Source organism: Athene cunicularia (assembly GCF_003259725.1).
Source record: "Athene cunicularia isolate RWA chromosome 3 unlocalized genomic scaffold, athCun1 chr3_part1, whole genome shotgun sequence".
NCBI lineage: Eukaryota > Metazoa > Chordata > Aves > Strigiformes > Strigidae > Athene > Athene cunicularia.
In genome coordinates, this window is record NW_020799097.1 from 60,479,538 (window position 1) to 60,500,084 (window position 20,547).

Here is a 20,547-nt window from a genome sequence, read left to right on the forward strand (position 1 = left end):
CGAAGGGCCCTCGCGTGCCCGCGCCAAAGCCCTCCTTACTAAATAAAATGGACGTTATCTCCTCTTCTAGGCTCTAGACGAGTTAGAAAAGGGAAAGGAAAGAATTAAACAGTGACGGACGGAGCGGCAGCGACCTACAAAGGAAAGGTTTGGCAAAAGAGAAACGTGACACGGGAGGACGCGGCTGGGAGCGGGGCTGCAGGAGCACGGGGGCACGGCCCGCCAGGCCTGAGGTGACAGGAGAACAGACGGACACAACACTCCTGTCACGGCACGCATCGTACTCTAGTACTGCATCTCTCCACCATGCACAGCACACTACAAAAATTATAAAACATTCACATTTCCATGGGTTTTCCAAACAGAAGAGTTTACTGAGGCATTATTTCCGTATTTACCTTTGGGATTTTTCCCGTTTAAAAATCCATTTTTAACGCCTAACTGGCTCAGAGCTTCAGGGCAGTCTGATACTTTTGCTTTGAACAATACACACCCACAACGCTGAAACGAGGCTTTCTTTATATGTTATACATATGTTTTTCAAATGCTTAAATAACATAAGCAAATTAATTTCTATTAATCCGTTTTTCAAAAAGCCTTTCCCATTCTACCGGGAAAACTTGTTTTACTCAAACATACGTAAAAGGGTACATTGCTTTAAAGCATGAATTATGTTCATAGTCAGGTCTATTTTCTGTAATACTGTAATTCTGTATGGAAAAGCAACTTAAAATTCATGTGGGTACAAGCCTCCGAAAACACTAAATTTTTTATTCCAGTTTTCCTTCCATGAGTGCTTGTATTAAGTTAGACACAAAACCAGTTAAAATAAAAAAAACTAATAACGAATACCTAACATGGACGTAACACGCATTTTGACAACATTCAATAAGATAGCCTTAGATATACTGCCTTAGGAAATGATACTACAGAGAATCACAGTAGAAGCACATGCCAGAGGAAAGCCAAGGTGCCATGCAGACATCTGCAGTCCGTGGGGATTCATCATGTGAGTAGCAACACAGAATCTGAACTGATGTAAGTCACACCATGCTACTATGCATATACTACAACACATATGGCATGCAGAAGAACAGAGAAAGAAAGGAAAAAGTACACCTATATTTTTTCCCTACAATAAAATGTAAGGTATATTCCAAAGATGGCTAGGAAAATTTTATGTGAATACAAATTATTAAAGTTGCCCTCATGCAACATTCAGTATCCATCAGAGCAATGTGCTCCTCACCCCTACTTTTCTCCCCTCATTTACTCCACCCAGTGGATGTCCATCTATTAATAGATTGCATCAAAAGGCAAAAATGTTCATGATACTCCTTCTACTGTACTCTGGTACTGCATGTTTTCTAACCACTCAAAGCCTTAAAAAAAAGGCAGGAAAAGAAAACCTTTATGCAGTATGTGGTCAGACTGTGTGCATCTCTCTCTCCACATATGTGTATAATTATAGACAGGCACATACCACCCATCTTTTTTCATTTAACCACCTTCGAATTTCTAGGTCTTCTAATCTTTTGAAAGGAAACCCCCAATCACACAATTTGTTTAATAATGTAACCTGTGTTCTCTGAGGAGGTGTTTAGTACAAATAATTAAATGTATAGATAAAATTGGCACTTCTCATCAACTTACTGTTGATACAATAATGTATCAGACTGTGAAGATGTTTAAATTCCTGGCAAATTCCTTCTGGTACATAGTCATATATGCTAACACGAAATTCTGTTTATAAGCAGCAGGGCCGGGGGAGAATGGAATTAAAAAAATATATTGTGGGTATCCATAACATCACAACATTTCACATATTTATTTGTGACATACATATCAATGTGCCACAATTTCTATTATAATTAAGTCACAGATGCTGTGCATTTGTGGGAGGATGGTGATACAGAAGTATAGTTGCACAAACAAGATGTACCCAAAATAACATTTCTCATACACAGAAAATTACTTATTGGCAAGTATTTTCACTGAAGCAAAAGAAGGAAGAAGAGAAAGAATATTAGCAGTGGTATCCCTGCTTTATTCTCATCTATTGTCCACCTATTCTAAAAGACAGGCAAGGAAACACAAAGTCCAGGAATAGGACTGAGTACTAATAGCAAGTTTACAAATTGTGGGTAACAAAACACTTGAACACAAACTTTTCTACATCCATCAACAAATAATTCAGGATGGAAATACACTGCTTCCCAAATATCGTATTTATATATGTTACTGAAATAGGACTGACAGCTTTACATTAACCTACTTTTGTCCCAGTTCCTAGGTGGTGGGAAATAGTCCAAAAGTGATGTAAAAAACCAACATCACAATTGCTACCCATCATCACTATGACACTGCTAGTAGTCCCTGGTTATGTGGTGTTTTTCACTGCATAGATGTTAAGTCTCTCAGTACTGGCTTAAAAAAGTTAACTCCATCAGGAAAACAAAAAAAAAGAAAAAGAAAGAAGTGCCCAAGCTAGCCCACAGCAGATACAGCAAAAAGGCAGTAGGTTTCAGGGCAGCCACCTTATCGGTTTCCTCTGATTTTGCTCCAGCATTCCATGACATTGCAGTCCATTGCTTCTCCTTCCCAGGCAGTGTTTTCACTTGGAAAATGTGGTCTCCTTTTTTCTATTTGATTTTCATTTTATAAAACCAGTGTAAAACAACAAATAATGAGACAGACACACACTTTTACATAAACATAAACCAAACCACCTGAAAGTGACAGAACGTACTAGATGAGAAAAAAAAAAAAAAACAAACTAGAGATAAAGAACTTGGAGGGGCCTCAACTTCAATACAAAGAAATCAACACAGAAAATACACACAACCACATAACAAAAAAAAAAAGTTACACTTCTACATAAATGTCTATTTTAACCCAAAATATATTTATAGCTATTAACCAATGTGTCATTGACATCTGAAAATTTGAGCAGCGTTTGTACCTATGCATATACCACTATGCATAGAAATATTCAGGTACTACTCAGAAATTTGATGAATAATTTCTTGGCAGTACCCATAAATTAACAAAATAGTCATTAAAGAAATGATCATACAGTCAGTGACTGTATTGTTCATATGTACATACAGTTCAGATAGTTTATCTTATTGAAATAATGTCTTATTAACAAAAGTCATTTGGTAGAATCAAGCAAGCTTACTTGAAAGTTCACTTGCAAGTGGGGACTGAAGAGAATACTTAAGAATTTAACGCGATAGGACAACAATACATTTAGGAGAGAAGGGTAGGAACAATGGTGAAAGAAAAGGATAACAACAGAAGATAAACTGATTGCTTTCAAAGACTGATTTGCTCCTCTACTCTGTGAAAGAAGCAGCAAATAAGTCCCCATAAAACTAAAAGTTTACAACAGCAGAATAAATGTATTTGGGTAATTTTCTTGCTACAAGCATTCACACTGATATTTCTAGAAAACCATTTTCCAAACTGCTGGTTTAAGGTTCCGTCAGGAAGGAGATATAGAGAAAAAGTAGATAAATTCATTTTGGAGATTAAGGTGAGTAGATTTGAACTACATTAAACATGTCTTGAAGAAGTCAACACTGTAAATTAACTGATCATATAAGGTCCTTCTGAAACAACACGCAGGCTGTGTCTGTGTTTATGCACAAGCTGTCTATGAAGAGTTAAAGAGAAAGAAAAGGAGGGAAAAGTTCTGCTGCAGCTGTAAAGGCATCTCCATCAATCTGTGTAAATCAAAGTGAAATTTAAGTTGTCCTTAACAAACAGGAAAATACTGCCATCACCTCCATATTTTCTAGTGATTCTAATTCGGTTGCTCTTCTAGAAGAATAAAATTCCACACATTTAAAGTCAGGTCCAAAGGTAAGTGGTAAAAAGTTAATGTATACTTAGTATAAACAAATATGACATTAACCCAAAGAGTGTTAATCTAAAGGACAAACTGCATTTACTGTATTATATTCAGGGCTGTATGGAAATGCATGCAGACAAGTGTCTGCCATGACATACCCCTTGTGTCTGTAGGGACAGAGGTGTGATACGCCGCTTTTCCCACTCATTTGGGCGTGGTTCAGGTGTGGATTCCATGAAATTGCGCTTGAGCTCACTAATGCTAGCCTGGTGTTTCAGTAAGTCGTCCTGGGTCTTATCCAGGTCCTAGCAACCCGCAACGTGAAACAAAGTAGGACAAAACACGACAACAAAAGCAAACTTAACTGGAAAACAAAACAAAACAAAACAAAACAAAACAAACAAAAAAAAAAGGAAAAAAATAAAAAGAAACCAAACCAAGGAAAGTGCCTTGTGTCTGAAGAGCTATACTTCTTTGGAATGTCTTCAAATAAGGGAACCAAGATTTTTGGTTTGGTTTTTTTTTTTGGTAATAAAGGGCCAGTCATACACTGTTTCCTTCATATTTTAAGGCAAAGGAAAAATAAAACTGTTCATGGTTATTTGACAAAAGGCTATTTTCATCCAAAACATGAAACCGCTAGCCCTTTGAAACAATAATAATTTCCAGTAGTTGTTGGCTTTCATCTAAAATTTTGTAAGCACAGAAGCAAACATTTTGGGATATTGCACAATTGACATTACTGAAGGTAGCTATAAGAGAGAACAGTCTAACCCATAAAGCATTATAAAAATGCATCTTTCTTGATATTACAAGCTCCATGAAAAATATTTATGTGAAGACAATACTATGGGGCCAAATATGCAAGCAACTAATACCTGCTTAACTTCAGAGGGACTACTCATTGTGACTGTCATGTAGGCTTAAATTTACTGGAAGAATGATATTTAAAGACTTAAAGCCTGATATCTGCCAGTTCTACATTTAAGAACCTGACAGCAGACACAGCACTCAAGTAGCATTACTACATACACAAATAGTTTTTGTGCACGCCAGTACCAAAGAGGTGTTCTTTCAAACTGCACCTACACAGGCAAGTGCCAAAGGGGACACCACATCATGAATATCAAATGAGATTTTCTGATAAGGCTAAACCGCACCTTGGATGAAATAACTACAAGCTACAGATACAGAAACAGACATAAGGATCAGGAGCTATGCAGAAATATAACTGTTCTGGTAAGTAGGCAAAACTCTATCTGCTTAGGTCTCTTGGAAATTCATTATCCTTTAAATACAATGCTAGGCTTTGGTGGGGAGAGCAGGTTTCATAATCCATCCTCCTTCCATCATGCCAAGGCATTGAGAAAAGCCTCTGTTGGTTACGCACACTCTAACACAAGAATATTTTTTTCCGGAATTTTGTGGTGAAATTCAAGTTTAAGCCTCAGATCCATTTTTAGTACAGAATTAAAAGACTGAAGATTAAAATGGAATAATACCAATGTAGACATAATTATTACTGATTTATCAAAAGAATGTAGTCAGATACAATAATTTAGCTAAAGCATCTTGTTTTTGTACAAAGATTTTATATACTCTGTAACAGAACATTTTAAAATTTTACTTTTAATATTTTGGGTAGGATTTTTATAGTCAGTGCTCACAATGCAAATATCCCTTGTCTTAAGTCATGAAGAAACCTAACCCAGTACTAAAATTTATAATTTCTTTCATTAGTTTCTAATTTCTTTTCACTTGCATGTTCAGCTCCAGTAAGAGTTTGGTGCCGCACATCTTTTTCCTAATTCTGTAAGTATTCACACATGCAATTTGAACACTAAGCCTCTCCCCTTCTGGCAACTCAGTAGGTTCATACTGTCACAGGAGCAGTGCTTCACTTTTAATCTAGGACTAACAAACAAGACATTAAATATGACCCCCTAAGTATGTATTTTCTGAGCGAAATAAAACCTTATGCCAAAGGCATTCTGTTACACAACTGAAGCTCATAACAATCATGTCATTATTTTAAAACCTGTCTTGGCTTGACACAAGGCACGTTTCTTGGACTTGATCAAAGCACAGTTATGCAATGTACGCTTTCAGTGCTTTAGTAAGTTATACACAAGTAAAGTTTCAATAATGATCAAAAGCTGCAAAAAGCCAAAAACATATTAGTTGGGTTACTGCGATTCATACATCTTATTATTGAACAAAAGTAATGACTTTCAAAAAGACAGTTTTTGTGACAAAGGGAATTATTTATAGCCCCATCTGGATGAATAAAGACAGCAGTAAGATTTTCTAAAATTTCTTCAGTTACTAGCTTGTTATTAACCACAAGCAAAATGATATTGATTGCAACTACAGGTAGTCCAGATTAACAGACTATATGGAAATTCTTATAATAAAAATCTCTACTTCAGTGATAAAGCACTATGCATTAACATACTGTTCAAAGCTCTTTGCTGTTTGCTCATCAGTGAAAAACAACCTTTAGGAAGTAAGAATACTTTCCTTTGAAAAATAAAAAAAAATAAAGATTTCAGAAACATATCTAAACATTCCCTTTAAAAATCTGATCCTCATGTATATTTCTCAAAGCTGCTAAAATCAGTGAGCGTCAGAACCAGAATTAGTTTTTCCATACTTCTACCACTGCTTATGCCTTACTTATTCCATTTATTCAGGTACTGTATTTGATAAAGGTTCATTAAGCTGGCAAAAATTAGAAACCCTGATCAATAAAAGATGCACGCTTTGAAGAGCAAAGTATAAAAATCTCATTTAGGATTATGAATTGGACTTATGTGTTTGCTTTATCTAAATAGGGCTATTATTCCCAGTTGCCACCTTGAGAACACCTAGCAAAAATAAACAAAATGTACAATCGACATTCAAGCTGAGGGTTTTTTTGTTTGGATTTTTTTATTTGTTGGGTTTGGCTTTTTTAAAATTATATTTAAACTCAGAAACGAGAATGATATCATGCAACATTTCCAAGCTCTTTTCCCCCCATGCACTTCATGCACTGTGTCCGTAACAGCCTGCAGGTGACCTCCCATCCCATGCAGCCTGGCAGCCCGTGAGAAGGGAAAGTGTTTCTTATATTATATACAAACCTCCAACATTAAATTGCTATGTCTGACATAAATATTTTCCCCGTCTACTCTCAAGGAATTGCTCTGTGAAATTAAGCCACACACACAAAAAAAAAATTTAAAAAAAAAATCAAAATTAACATAAGTTGTACAAGCAAGTAAATAAAAAAAGATCCATAGAACCAGACAGTTAAATAAAGGAAATAAAATGGTAAGGTGAAAAGGCACTATTCAGTCTAAATCCACAGAAAGTTTAGGGTTCTAACAAGGCAGGCAGCTACAGCCAGATTTAATTGTAAAAAAACAACCATGCACCTTCTGCTGTGCTTCCTCCTCTTCAGATTCCACCTATGTGAGCACGTGGCAAATTTTCAAGAAAAGAAACGGTTAACATATGCTTACAGTCTAACAAAGAGGTTTCATCTCTGTAAATGCTGCAAAGCGTGCTATATTTACAGACCTTTACTGTTTCGGCCCCAGATGTTGAAATTACTAAGCGACTTTGGTCTTCTTTCACCTACATTGTTGTAGAATGGCTGAAGTAATATTTGGCAAAAGTAGCATGAAAAATGGAAGTTTCACACTGTGTCCCCTTCTTGCTGTACTGTTCAGTGTTTTCCCAGATGGAAATTTAAGAATGAGTAAAGAAAATAAAAGATATGCATAACTTCTATGGTAAGTGCCTTAAACTCTGCAACAAGTTGATGGGAACATGGAGTCTAATGCAGGAGTTCATTTGGTAAGAGAGATTAGGATTCGAGTCAAACACCTAAATATTTACAAAATGTATTAATTATTTTAGGAATGTTGCTGTCCTGTGATGACTTATTTGCATTCACTCCCCTTTTTTAGGTGAATATATTCTTCCTCAAACTGCAGTGCACTCTGTTGGAAATAATAGCTACTCTTCATATCTTACCTCTAAGTATTCTGAATGCCTTAAGGAACAGCGTTCTTTAAAAAGCAAACCACCTCCTAGTCTTTCCACAGGTACAAATATGAACTTCTAATCTTAGGAAAAGATGCATTTAGAAGTCAACACTGTGCAAGTACATAAATTTGAAGAGGGGTTTACTTACTGCACATACTGTTGCATTTGGATTGTGTGAATGCACACAAAGAAAATTATGCATTTTTATTAATTTCTCGTTTATCTGGTGTTCTATTTTCTGCAACTTTATGTTACAAAAGATGGATTGAATTAGGTTACAGAAAAACTGAGCAAGTTTTTAAAGTAATGATTTTAATGATTTTAAACTTAGATTCATGGTTTTTATAACATCACGTTGTGTATTTAGCCTGTTTTTAACGTGTATATTTGTATTGATTTAATTAGTTTAACAAACTTTGCTAAATGTAACACTGAATAGGCCCTCCCCTTTTTGATTCTTTAATATTTGATTTCATATTTCCTTTGAAGATCAAAATAAAACACCTTTTTCTAGTGGTATTGCTATAACATGTGCAGCAAATAAGGAAAGGAGGCATTTTGTCAACCACTCCAGATGATCAGAGCAACATATTAGTGTGACTGAGGCTTCCGTACAGCAATTTTAACAGTGTATTTCAAAGAATGTTCAGACTCCAGTGATTAAAGTCTGACACAACCTGCAATCCCAGCTAATGAACAAAATCAGCCTCCACCTTAACTGCTGCTAGAGATTAATCAAAGCACCTAAAAACCAAAAAAAAAGTGCCTTGGACAGACTCAACTTTGCACACACCCTTGTAGAGCAGAAATGTCTGAAATCTGGAATAACAAAAAAGCTGGTTTTAAAGCATTCACAACATTCAGGAATTCAACTTTTAGGAATTTCACTTTTCAGATCTAAAAAGAACTTTGGAGATGTGCATTCCATTCAATGCACACAGGAGACATGCATTTTAACACAAATTGACAGTGCAAGTAGCACAACTTGAAAATAGTATCAAGTAATAATATATCTATTATTATAGATAATTATATAGATTATTATATTACAGCACTTTCAGTATTCAGATTTATGTGCTCATAAACTTTTTGAACTACAAAGCAACTCTACCTGCAGCTCAGTGTCTGTGGAATCTAATGAAATTATGCATGCTGTAAGAATTCAGGCAGAAAAACCACCAGCTATCTATTGACTAAAAATCCTGCAATGGCAATTTTTCACAAATGAGAAAAGTTAGAAAGATACAGATATAGGGGTGTGTGTGTGTGTGTGTGTGTGTGTGTGTGTGTGTATTTATATATATGTACAATGACATATCGCTATCCTAGGAAGTGTGCAAAACTGAGCAGGCCTCTGGGAGAACAAGCATAAAAGCTATGTGCAAGTGCCAACATTTTAAGCAACAAAATTACACACCTCCTCTTCCTCTGCTTTGTCATTCAGCTCATTGTCATTAGAGGCACTAAAGGAAGTCACCTTAGGCTCCAGGTAGCAGAGGGACAGAGCAAGAGGAAGGGAAAATGTGAGTGAAAAAGGAACAGACTGGAAAGCAGATAGAAGCAGCACAAAGATAAGGAGAAAAGAGGGGATGAAGGAAGGAGAGGTAATAGGAATATAGTGCTGAAGGCCAGGTGGGAGGAAAGAGATGCAAACATCAGGAAGGCTAGGAAAAGTAATATAACCATCCTCATCAAGCAGCGAATGGAAACTAGAAGAAAAGCATCTAATAAAGCTGCATGAGACACACAACTTAGTGCTTTTGTAGTCATTTGTGTGGATTTTTCCCTCCATGTTGGGGGATCCTTGACTGGCTAAGGGTCTCATAGATTCAAAGATATTATTTGGTAAAGCTATTTCATTTTTATTATGATCTGGTGTTTCTTTCATGGAATTGCACTCTGAAATGTCTGGGATGGTAAGGAGGGGCTCCCCAAAGGGATCTTCCTCTGAAATATCTGAAAGCATGTCCAACTCAGGGACTGGTGACAGGTTGGTGAGATAGGATGACACAGAATGGATGGGTAGTGATGATGGGTGTATGTGAGTGAGCTGAAGAAAAAAATTCTGTGCACAGTGGAAAATGGAAGCACAACAAAATGCAAGTTTGAATGCACAAGAAAAGGGGGAAAAAAAGAGAAATTATTAGTGAAAATTTTTACTTAGAAACAGGGATAAGTCTACTAATGCAATAGAAGTGACACCTAAAAGAAAAATCCCTTTGTGTTTTACAAGGAGACAACTTGTTTACTTCTGTGGATTATGAAAGCAACCCATTACAAATGTTTTGTTCTCACACTGTAAAAAACTGTGCACTTTTGAACTGTAGTAGTCACTTACAACAGATGTAAGCAGACAGACATTCAGAGCTTTGGCAGAAAGGTCAGGGGACAGTGCAATACACGAAAGACAAGCTGGCACTTTGATTCTTAGGTTTATAACCATTTCCTCTAAGACTTAAAGAGAGCCAGAAAGGAAAATAAGTATCTGTGCTAGGGGGGAAAGAAAGCTGGCCACAGAATTGGCATGTGTAACAAAAACTTAATGAACAGCTTCCTGGAGCAACTTCTCAAAATACCGCCTTTTTTTCCCCTCTTTTGGTTAAAATATTGAGAGATACTGCCACTTTGAAAACAAGGGATTATCACCATTTTATCAAACCCAAAGTTGTAGTAATTTATTTTACCATTTTTCTCCCATAAAGAAAGTCTCTGTGTGCCTTTTTCCTAAGCTAGTTCAAAATTATTTCAACTTGCCAGTAAACAAAAAAAATGCAACTGTGGCTATTTGTTCCCTTTCTACACTTGAATGCAGTGGGAACATGTGAACCACTCGGAGAAACTCAGTGGCCCCCCTAGGAATCAAATGGGTAGCTAACTTGCAAAATGTTTCAAAACAAACTTACTCTTTAATAATGAAAGAAAGTTCTGAAGAGCTGCCCCAAAAAGAAATGATCTCCAAGAGAGAATAGCAGCAGATTTTAGCTAACATTTTTAAAGGAAATTTTTACATCAAATCATACAAGGTCTACATTTAATTTTTTGACCTATTTGCCCAGTAGCTCAAACAAACAAGACAAGTCAATGGTTGTTTGCAACAGGAACAGACCAATGTACTCGACTTTTCACAGAAATTTACACTTCAGTCAACATACAAGTTTCTAAAGGATGGAGTAATTCTGCAATGGCTACTAAAATGATACTGTTACCTATGGTAATCAAACACAAGTCAGCTTTGTAGAATGTACACAACTGTGGATATACTAACAAATTTTTTTTAAGCCTGAATAAACTAAGGAAATTAATAAAACATTATTTACCCTTTGAAACATTTTTCTAAGAACTCATGCAAGTTTACTGAGAATTCAGATTAAATTTATAGCAATAAAAGAAACCCTAGGTGAATGCTATTCAGAAGTCTGCATTCTCTTTTGCTTACATACACTTACATTAAGTTAAACCTACAGAAAGCACTTGACAGTTTTGATTTTAATATTTTAATATGGTGTTCTGTATGATGCTCAGAAGTGATAGGCACTATATTATCACACATGGACACACACCACATGTACAAGTAATTTTGTTGTGAAAGTCAGCCATACCTTTCCATCCTGAGTCAATTCTAATTGCGGAGTTTTGACTGGGCTTCCATCTTCTTCTCTGCCACCTTCTTTTAACTTGGCCTGACCAGCAGCTTCAATGTCAATGATTTTATCTCCAGCAGCTTGCCCTCCTGCAGCAGGGAAGTCTCTTAGCAGACTTTGGTCTGAGATACCCATGGGAGCTATTAGAGAACAAAATAATTTTGGTTAATTGGGATAAATTGGAACATTTTGGTTTTAAGTCTTCTTAACAAAATGATTTTATAGTTATGTCAGCAATGAGCAGTATGAGCTAGAGAGTGATACATTATTTTTCAGTTTCTTGGTTTTGCAAAAAGTCTATGGTTCTCATTGCACTGATATGAACAGCAATGTACCCTTGTCATATAATATGCACTTACTATGCAAGGGAAAAAACTTCCCAGTATCAGGTGGGCATTTAATTATCAACTTTCTGATCAGTCTTGGAAAAGAAAATGAAGGTACTGTGGGATTTGGGATGTTAGGCTTTCAGGGCCTTTCTAAGTAGTAAGTTCTGCAACTTAAGCTTCTGATCCATCCTTGGGTGGCAAACAGAGTATTTCTTGGGCATATGTCCCTCAAGTTCCACAAGTAACTTTTGACAAATCACAGAGTAATTTAGGTTGGAAGGAACATCTGAAGGCCAGCTAGTCCAACCCCCTGCTCAGAGAAGGTCCAGTCAGACCAGGTTGCTCAGGGACTTGTCCAGTTGAGTTTTGAGCATATCCAAGTTCTTTTTAAACAAAACAAAAAAATTTTCTTATTTCTAACTGTGTCTCAACTTGCAGGCACTCTCCATTGCCTCATCACTGTGCACCTCTGAGAAAAGCATGGCTTTGTCTTTTCTATACCTTTCCGGTAGATAGCTGTGGACAGAAGTATCTCACTACAGCCTTCTCTTCTTAAAGCTGAAGGACCACAGCTCCCTCAGCCTCTCTTCATATAGGCCTGCAGCCATCTGGCCAGCTTGGTGGCCCTTACTGGGCTCATTGCAATATGTCAATGCCCATTTAATACTGGCGATCCCAAAGATGGACACAGTACACAAAGTGCTGAATAGAGAGGAGTAATAATTTCTTCTAATGTGCTGTCTATGTTCTTGCTAGTACAGCCCAAGATACAGCTGTCCTTTGCTGTAGGGGCACACTGTTGACTCATGTTCAACTTCAGCAGGAGTTCCCAGATCCTTTCCTGCAAAGCTGCTTTCAGTGCAGCTGGTCCCCCAGCATGTACTGGTGCATGGTGTTACTCCTCCTCAGATGCAGGACTTTGCATTAATTTTTGTTGATTTTCATAAGGTTCCTTTCAGCCCATTCCTCCAGCATGCTGCAGTCCGTCTAGTGAGGGCAAGGTGGGAATGGAGCAAGAGTAACCCTTACAAGGGTGAGTATGCAACTCTAGGTGTTTGGGATGAACAACGGCACTGGACATGGTGCTCACAAAGGAGAAGAAGACTGCAAGCACACCCTCTGCAGAATTTCTCGTTTCGAGTGTACACTCATGGTATGAACCTACATCTGGCCTACTGCCTGAAGAAAGAACAATATTTAAGGTTGACTTTGAATGAACACAGTTTAAAATTATTACAGCCTGCAGATGGCAACATCAGCAAGATGCCTTAAATGCTGGCCAGGAATAGTTGGTTTCCTTTGAAGATGATTAAGGGGAAAAAAGGAAAACCAAGAGCAACGTTTCATCATGCCCAAATCTTAACTGTGATACTTCTCTAGGCGTGAAAGTTTGGGCCTGAACACACATGAATACACCCTTGTATTCTGCAGAGCATGCACAAAGGATCCCAGAAAGCCTTGATGATACAATCTCCAAGAGTTGGGAAGAATTCTGATTGTTTCTAAAACAAAAGTACAAGAACTACACCAGACTCAGACAGTAACACTGATGTGGTGATGAGTCTTTTGGTTGCCACAAGGACTCATCACATGCTACCAGTGCAAGCACTTTTGCCTCTTATTTTTGTTTTGGTTCTCAGAAGGTTTTCCAAGCAAGCATCACAGTTTGCTCATTTGTCTCAGTATAGAAGAATTAGTTTTTGCATAATTAAGTGTCTTCTAAGTAAAATATTTTTGGAGAAAATAAGGTAAAGTTAACAGCTGAATTGCAGCTAAACTCACATCATTGTCACAGTTCACTTTTGTTCTAATGAAGTTGTGTATGCCTGAATCTAAGTCAAGTTTCACATCATTTTTCTGTAGAATTTTTCTATTTTATATTATTTCAGAAGTGATTTAAACACGTGCTTCTAAATCTCTCACATACTGCTGCTATACCTGCCTTTGGAAAGCATGCCTGTTTCCAATATAGGAAACTAGAAGGTGTTTCTGCTCAAAGAGACCAAACATCAGTAATGACAAAAAAATTGTAGCTATTCAAACAACCCCGACATAAAAATTGTTATCGAAACAGAGAAGTACTGAATAACAATATACTGAACGAAATGATACAAAACTAGAAGAAACAACTTGGTCTGCCTTTTATGTTTGGTGAAGAGGCACTCAGGCCAACCCAGAGCCCAAAAGATGACACTGACCAAACAATTCCAATCAACAGTATATAGTACATGCCTATACTGTAAAACAGATATGAGTAGTGAACACAGATGCTACATATTGAACATAGAATCCTCTATATAGTCACAGCAGTGCCATACAATTTAGGCAGTGATTCAACTTACTGTTTAGGTCACCTAAAATTGAGAAGTAACCAAAATGGCTATTCCTCACATCACCCACCGGAAACCGAAATTAATAAATCTGTCAGTTGACATTCTGGCCATCCAAAATATCAACATGTTTGAATATTGGTCAGATCAGAGTGACAACAAATAATGTAATTGTTACACTAAAGAAATAAGTCAAATTCCATACCTCCATCAAGGCTTCTAGAAACACGTTTGCTTGAAGTGCGTTCAAAGTATGGAGCTGGTCTGTCTATGAGGTTGCTAGCCTGTCGTGTCTGTGCTTGCGTACGTCCACTGTAGCGGAACTTTGAACCCAAGGTTAGAAACTTTGCTTTTGGAGGCTGTTCTGGTGATACAAGTCTAAAAAGTAAATATGAGGAAAGTCAGTTAAAAAGGCTTTATTTTATGCATTTAATGAGGTACTTTAAAGCTAGTTATTGTATTTCAACTTCAGTTTACCATGCATGATTTGTGAACTCTAAGAAAGGATTCTACCATAAGCTCTGAGAAGAACTTCTAAAACAATGTATGTTTTTATTATTTGCAGTGGAAGTGGTGCTGATAACCATCACATTTTCCACAGTGTGACTAAGTATGTGGGATCCTTATATTTTGGTGCTATCTTGGTTAAATTGTATTTTTTGTAGAAAGATGAGGCCATTACAGGTCCATGAAGACTACCTCTCAGATCTCTCTCCTTAGAATGCAACTTATAGTAGAAACTATACATCCCACTTCCACTGTCTTTCCTATATTCTGGGGTACCAATATAGAAGCTGCTATTCCTCAAAGTTGGGGAATGGCATCTCAAATTTGCATAGAAGGCTGTATCAAGTGAAAAAAAGATTGAGATGGCTGAATTGTCGTGACCCAACAGTAACAAGTTTAACAAGCTAGATTCAAACTTTATTTTCTTTACAATGTCATTTATAGACTTATGCAAGTTGATGCCTGCTGGGTATAAGGAGGGGAAGAAAAGCATATTGTGAAAAATAGTATTCACTTATGAATACTATTACTGCTGGGTTCTGTGCTGGGTATGGATGTTTGTACCTAAGTGTCAGTGTCAGAAAGTCCAAGTATCAACGTGGCAGAATTTGCTGTGAGGGATTCTGCTTTGTTCCACCAGTTTTTGATACCATATGAGTTTCAAGAGACAGGTCCTTTATACCTCCCTGAATATCCTTCAGTATGAGGACTTCAGGATCTCATTCATCTAACCCTCACTGTTTGTACTTTGTTTTTGAAATCTGAGACATCAGCTTCAACACCAAGGGTACTGTTTGTTCCAGTGCCTTCCTTGCTGATACGATAAACAGTCATCACTGCAGGAACTCTTCTCACTCTCTGCTTCTCTAGAAACGTCTTTGATGTTTCTTCCTGAATCAATGTAGTGCTGCAAATACATGCTTACCCAGCATGGCAGGCTTCATGGCCTATTCTTTCTCTGTATAAAATCATCAGACTATTCCAGATAGAGCTTTTTGAGGATCTGCAAAGAATGAGCAGCTCACTGAACATCAGCTTCTTTCAAGCAGAACCAGCAACTGCTATACCCTTTGTACTTAGGATGTCACAGATGGGCAGGCGAGACTTTAAAGTATTCTGACTTTGTTCTCCTCTTTTGAAGCATTTGCACAGGGAATATCTGTGTCAGTGGAATCCAATCCAACATATGTTAAGACAGTATCCAGTGGTGGGTTCTGAAAACTGACAATCATTCTAAAGATAGTTCAGCAACACTGAAGAATTTTGAGATACTTAGCAAAAAGAATGGTGAGATAGTGTGGTGGGTTAAAGCTGCTCTGTCATTCCCCTTCCTCAGCTGGACAGGGGAAAGAAAAAAATATAATGAAAAGCTTGTGGGTCAAGATAAGGACATGGAGAAATTACTCACCAATTACTGTCACAGGCAAATCAGACTCAACTTGGAGAAAAAATTAATTTATTACCAATCAAATCAGAACAGAATAGTAAGAAATAAAACCAAATCTTAAAACCACCTTTCCCGACCCTTCCCTTCTTCTGAGGCTTAACTTTACTGCTGACTTTCTCTACCTCCTCCCCCTAAGCAGTGCAGGGGGACAGGGCCTGGGGGTTGTGATCAATTCATCACACATTGTGTTTGATGCTCCTTCCTCCTCAGGGGAAGGACTCTTCAAACTCTTCCTCTGCTCCAGCGTGGGGCCCCTCTCACAGCAGACAGTCCTCCAGGAACTTCTCCAACATGAATCCTTCCCACAGGCTGCAGTTCTTCATGAACTGCTCCAGCGTGGGTCCCTCCCATGGGGTTCAGTCCCTTCAGGAACAGACTGATCCAGTGTGGGTCCCCCACGGGGTCACAAGTCCTGCCAGCAAACCTGCTCCAGCGTGGGCTCCTCTCTCCATGTGCCCACAGGCCCTGCCAGGAGCCTGCTCCAGCGTGGGCTTCCCACGGGGTCACAGGCTCCTCCGGGCACATCCACCTGCTCCAGCGTGGGGCCCTCCCCGGGCTGCAGACGGAGATCTGCTCCACTGCCAACCCCCGTGGGCTGCAGGGCACAGCTGCCTCCCCATGGGCTGCACCGCGGGCTGCGGGGGAACCTCTGCTCTGCCTGGAGCACCTCCTCCCCTCCTTCTTCACTGACTGTGGTGTCTGTAGAGTTGTTTCTCTCACATATTCTTACTTCTCTCTCTCCACTGCTAATTGTTCCTCCCAATTTGTGGGTTTTTTTCTTTTTCTTCTTCTTAAATATATTATCACAGAGGTGCTACCACTGTCACTAATGGGCTCAGCCTTGGTCAGCAGCAGGTCTGTCTTCGAGCCAGCTGGCATTGGCTTTATCAGACGTAGGGGAAGCTTCTGGCAGCTTCTCACAGAAGCCACCTCTATAGCCCTCCTGCTACCAAAACCTTGCCACACAAATCCAATACAGCTAGGTAGAAGGTTACCATTTTCACTAAGAGAGGATGTTTATGGCTTAGTCAGAGTGCTAGCCAGAAGGATCCAGTCCTGCATGCCTTAGATGCATATGCATGTACCTGAATCCTAATATGTTCCAACACATTTTTAAAGAAAACAGAATTCAAGATAGGCCCTTCTGCACTACGGCCACTTATGTAATAAAATTACAAGTATCTGGAGCTTCACTTTCATTGCTTCTATAAAACAGCCTTATGCAATCTTTGTGACAATTTATTTCTCCACATTATTTCCAAGAGAGAGTACATTATGCATTAAGAGGAAGAAGGCTAAGAGGGTTTTTTCCAAGGTTCTTTATTTTCCAGTCTTGGCAAAGCTACAGCATTAACTGCTGGTTTTATCTTCCACCCTGCTGAGATAAACTTTTAATCTTTTAATGTGGAAAAAACAAGAGAACTAATTACTTCCTGATTAAGGGTATTTGAATGGATTTTTTTGTATTACAAGCTTAATTACATAAAATAACTGAAGACTATGCTTTTGCCATTTTAAGACATTCTGAGGAGACACTGAAACAATCATGGAAATGTCAAACAAAACATCATAAAGCAGAATAATAAGCACGTTTCTGTAGCCATTGGTTAAGATCCAGAGTTGCAGACCAAGCTGACTTCAAAATATTAATGTAGATACATAGTCTGACTGTATTTCTTAGATTGTTGCTTTTTGAAAATGGTACTGGAATCCTATAAGGTAGAGCTGATACAAGTGAATCCAATGCATTTTGATTGTCATTTTCAATATAGTTTATTATAAATTTTTATAAATAACTTCACATGCTGTCCGAATTTCCCATACATTATAAAAAGATGGATCTTAATGTAATTATTTGAGAAAAAAATGAAACATTGCAAAAAACAACAGAAGGAATCTTATGATGTTATATAGGGCATGCTAAGAGATCTGGAAGCTAAAAATGTACATCTAGGTTGGATACAGTTTACTGTGGTATCATACACAAACTTTACACATTCTGTGAAAGAGCTACAGTCTCTTGGACTGTTGTAGCAATGGTGTTCTGCTTTTTATCTTGGGAGAAAAGTAGAACTGGATTTATTTTAATGTTTTTAAATCAGGATGAGAGGTTCTGAGGATTTTCTGTCAGATGACATAGTGGAGTATATGGATTTTACGGAATGGTTCAAGTATTTGTTACATAATTCTCGTTATGTCATTCATAGTTATGAGAATCCACTTCTGATTGGAATAAAATCCAATTACTTTTATTATATCAAAATTTCTGTAGTAAGGTTATCCAATATGTATTAACACTCCTGAAAACTTTTATATTTGCATATGGTACTTCTCAGTTTCAGATTTTTGACTTTCATAAGATTTGGTTTTTACCTATTCAGGTCCATTTTATTACTATAAAGTTAAGAAATACAGTTTCCCAGCAAAGCAAATCACTGTATGAGTTATATGAAGAGTGTTGATACACTTTTCATTGCAGACACAACTGCATACTATTTGTGGTAACGGATCTCACCAGCCAAAGTAGACTTCAAATTTTAAAGAATAGAATGGTGGAATATCTATCATAATAAGCTTAAATAATGAATTCCATCAACAAGAAAAAAATAAAATCTTTGATCAGGATTTTAAAAAGAAGTTCTAAATAAAGGATTCTAAGAGTGATTGCCAATCTAAGCACCAATTCTAACATTGCATTCGGGAATATTCTATGTTCAGTGAAAATCTGAATACTGAAAACCATCCAATGTGACAATGCCAGTAATGAACTGCTTAGGTCTTATGGTCCCCAAGTTCTCTGAATGTCTCAGTCTAGCAAGTTTATTCAGCTTAGACTAGTATTCAATCAACAGGATTGCCTCTACCTTAAAACACAATTGCTTTTTTAAAATAAAAAACAGACTACTGAAAGAGAAAGTTTGCTTTCTACACACCCTAGTTACTGTGCTCATCTGAAGCAAGAAACTCGGAATCAGTGCCTATTCAATGCATAAGAGATTCAACCTAAATTGGTGACTCCTAGGCTGCATGGGGCACATGCACTCCCTCATGGAGTTTGTGCTATTATAAAAATCAAATGAAGATTTTTCAAATTCTTTTTCAATGAGGGAAATGGAGAAACAACTCTGTGGCATATTGTTAAGTGCTCATTTACAAATAGACCACAGTTTCAATGGCCAAGTCAGAATTTTATGTTTATCAGTTACTGAGGAAAAAATGCAGAGAAAGTTATGGATTATTACATAAACAACACTAGTCTGTTTTTAAAGTGATTCTCTGTTCTTTAAAGAAATGACTGTGAACTCAGTCCAGTTTATAAATAAGGGACAATTCAGCTTTAAGTATTTACACTGAGCAGAATATTCTGAAAAGTGAAGAGAATGAAGATTGCTGCCAAGTTCTAAGAGCTTCCCGCGAAGGTATACAGTGACTTTCTAGATGGCCACTCTGAAGAGTCAATCTCTCAGGAAGTCTTATGTATTATCACTAGTTTAGTTCCATCCAGTTAGCACTATTAAAACGTAAATAAAGCAGTTATTTGTACTTGAGACTTTCAGAATTGGTAATTTGGGGTCAGTGATTGTTAGGGTGTCTTCTTCTAAGAGGTATTACTGGGCTGAGAGATTATGGGCAAAGGGGGGAAATCTTCTACACTTTCCTCATATCCTTTAAAAAAAGATATGAGCATACTTGGAAAAGTGGGGGAAACAGAGAATTATCATTTACCTGAAGAAAGTATGGTGCTCCACACAAACCTTCCATAACCTTTTAGCAGCCCGATGGTTTGGCAGTTTGAACCCAATAGTGCTCTCAAACTGTTCCAGCTAGAAAGAATCCACAAATAAATTAACCCATTTTCTTAAGCTGGTTATTAACTATCAGGCAGAGTTCAGATAGTTCCATTACTGTAAGAAGCTGTAATTCTCTTGTCATAAGACTTCGTAAGTTTTAAAAAAAAAAACCAACACAATTTCTAGCCTTTTAATAAAATTATACTTGGGGGGCTAGTCATGATGGGTAGTAATCACATTATCACTTCCCATCTGTACTAATGACACTTTTGAGAAACCCAACAATACTTTAGTGTTCCTTACTGATTTTCTGACTAGCTGCCCAATGTATTTATTTTTAAACTGCATGAAGTAATTGTACTGCAGGTTGTGCTGCACACTTTCCTTGGATTTAATAAGTCTGAAATCCATACTGCAGTGTTAAAACTACCTGATTCATCCATTATATAAAAGTTTCTTACCAAAAATATTACATTTATGCACCATCAGAGAGTGCAAGAACAATATCTGTTTCAAAACTTACAAAACTACAATGTGACTATTGTACTGTTGCTATTTTGACTTCTTTTTTGTTTTACGTACACAGTAAAAGCTAGCCTAAAATATAATCG

The 20,547-nt window shown here is 37.4% G+C and overlaps 1 protein-coding gene across 18 annotated transcripts in view; it reads right to left on the bottom strand.

Annotated features, from left to right (window-relative positions):
• Positions 1-20,547, bottom strand: part of EPB41L2 (erythrocyte membrane protein band 4.1 like 2) — a 124,853-nt gene that overhangs the window by 15,295 nt on the left and 89,011 nt on the right. For 6 of the 18 annotated variants that reach the window (XM_026845962.1, XM_026845950.1, XM_026845952.1 and 3 more), the window contains 6 exons: positions 19,872-19,969; positions 14,397-14,569; positions 11,491-11,672; positions 6,982-7,044; positions 4,015-4,161; positions 2,538-2,642 (listed from right to left, as the gene is read on the bottom strand). In XM_026845962.1, coding sequence (XP_026701763.1) covers positions 2,538-2,642; positions 4,015-4,161; positions 6,982-7,044; positions 11,491-11,672; positions 14,397-14,569; positions 19,872-19,969 — 768 coding nt within the window. Of the gene's footprint in view, positions 1-2,537; positions 2,643-4,014; positions 4,162-4,248; positions 6,013-6,981; positions 7,045-7,275; positions 7,309-7,420; positions 7,497-9,308; positions 9,957-11,490; positions 11,673-14,396; positions 14,570-19,871; positions 19,970-20,547 lie in introns of those variants that run through there. The other 12 variants (XM_026845967.1, XM_026845961.1, XM_026845966.1 and 9 more) reach the window with 7 other exon arrangements.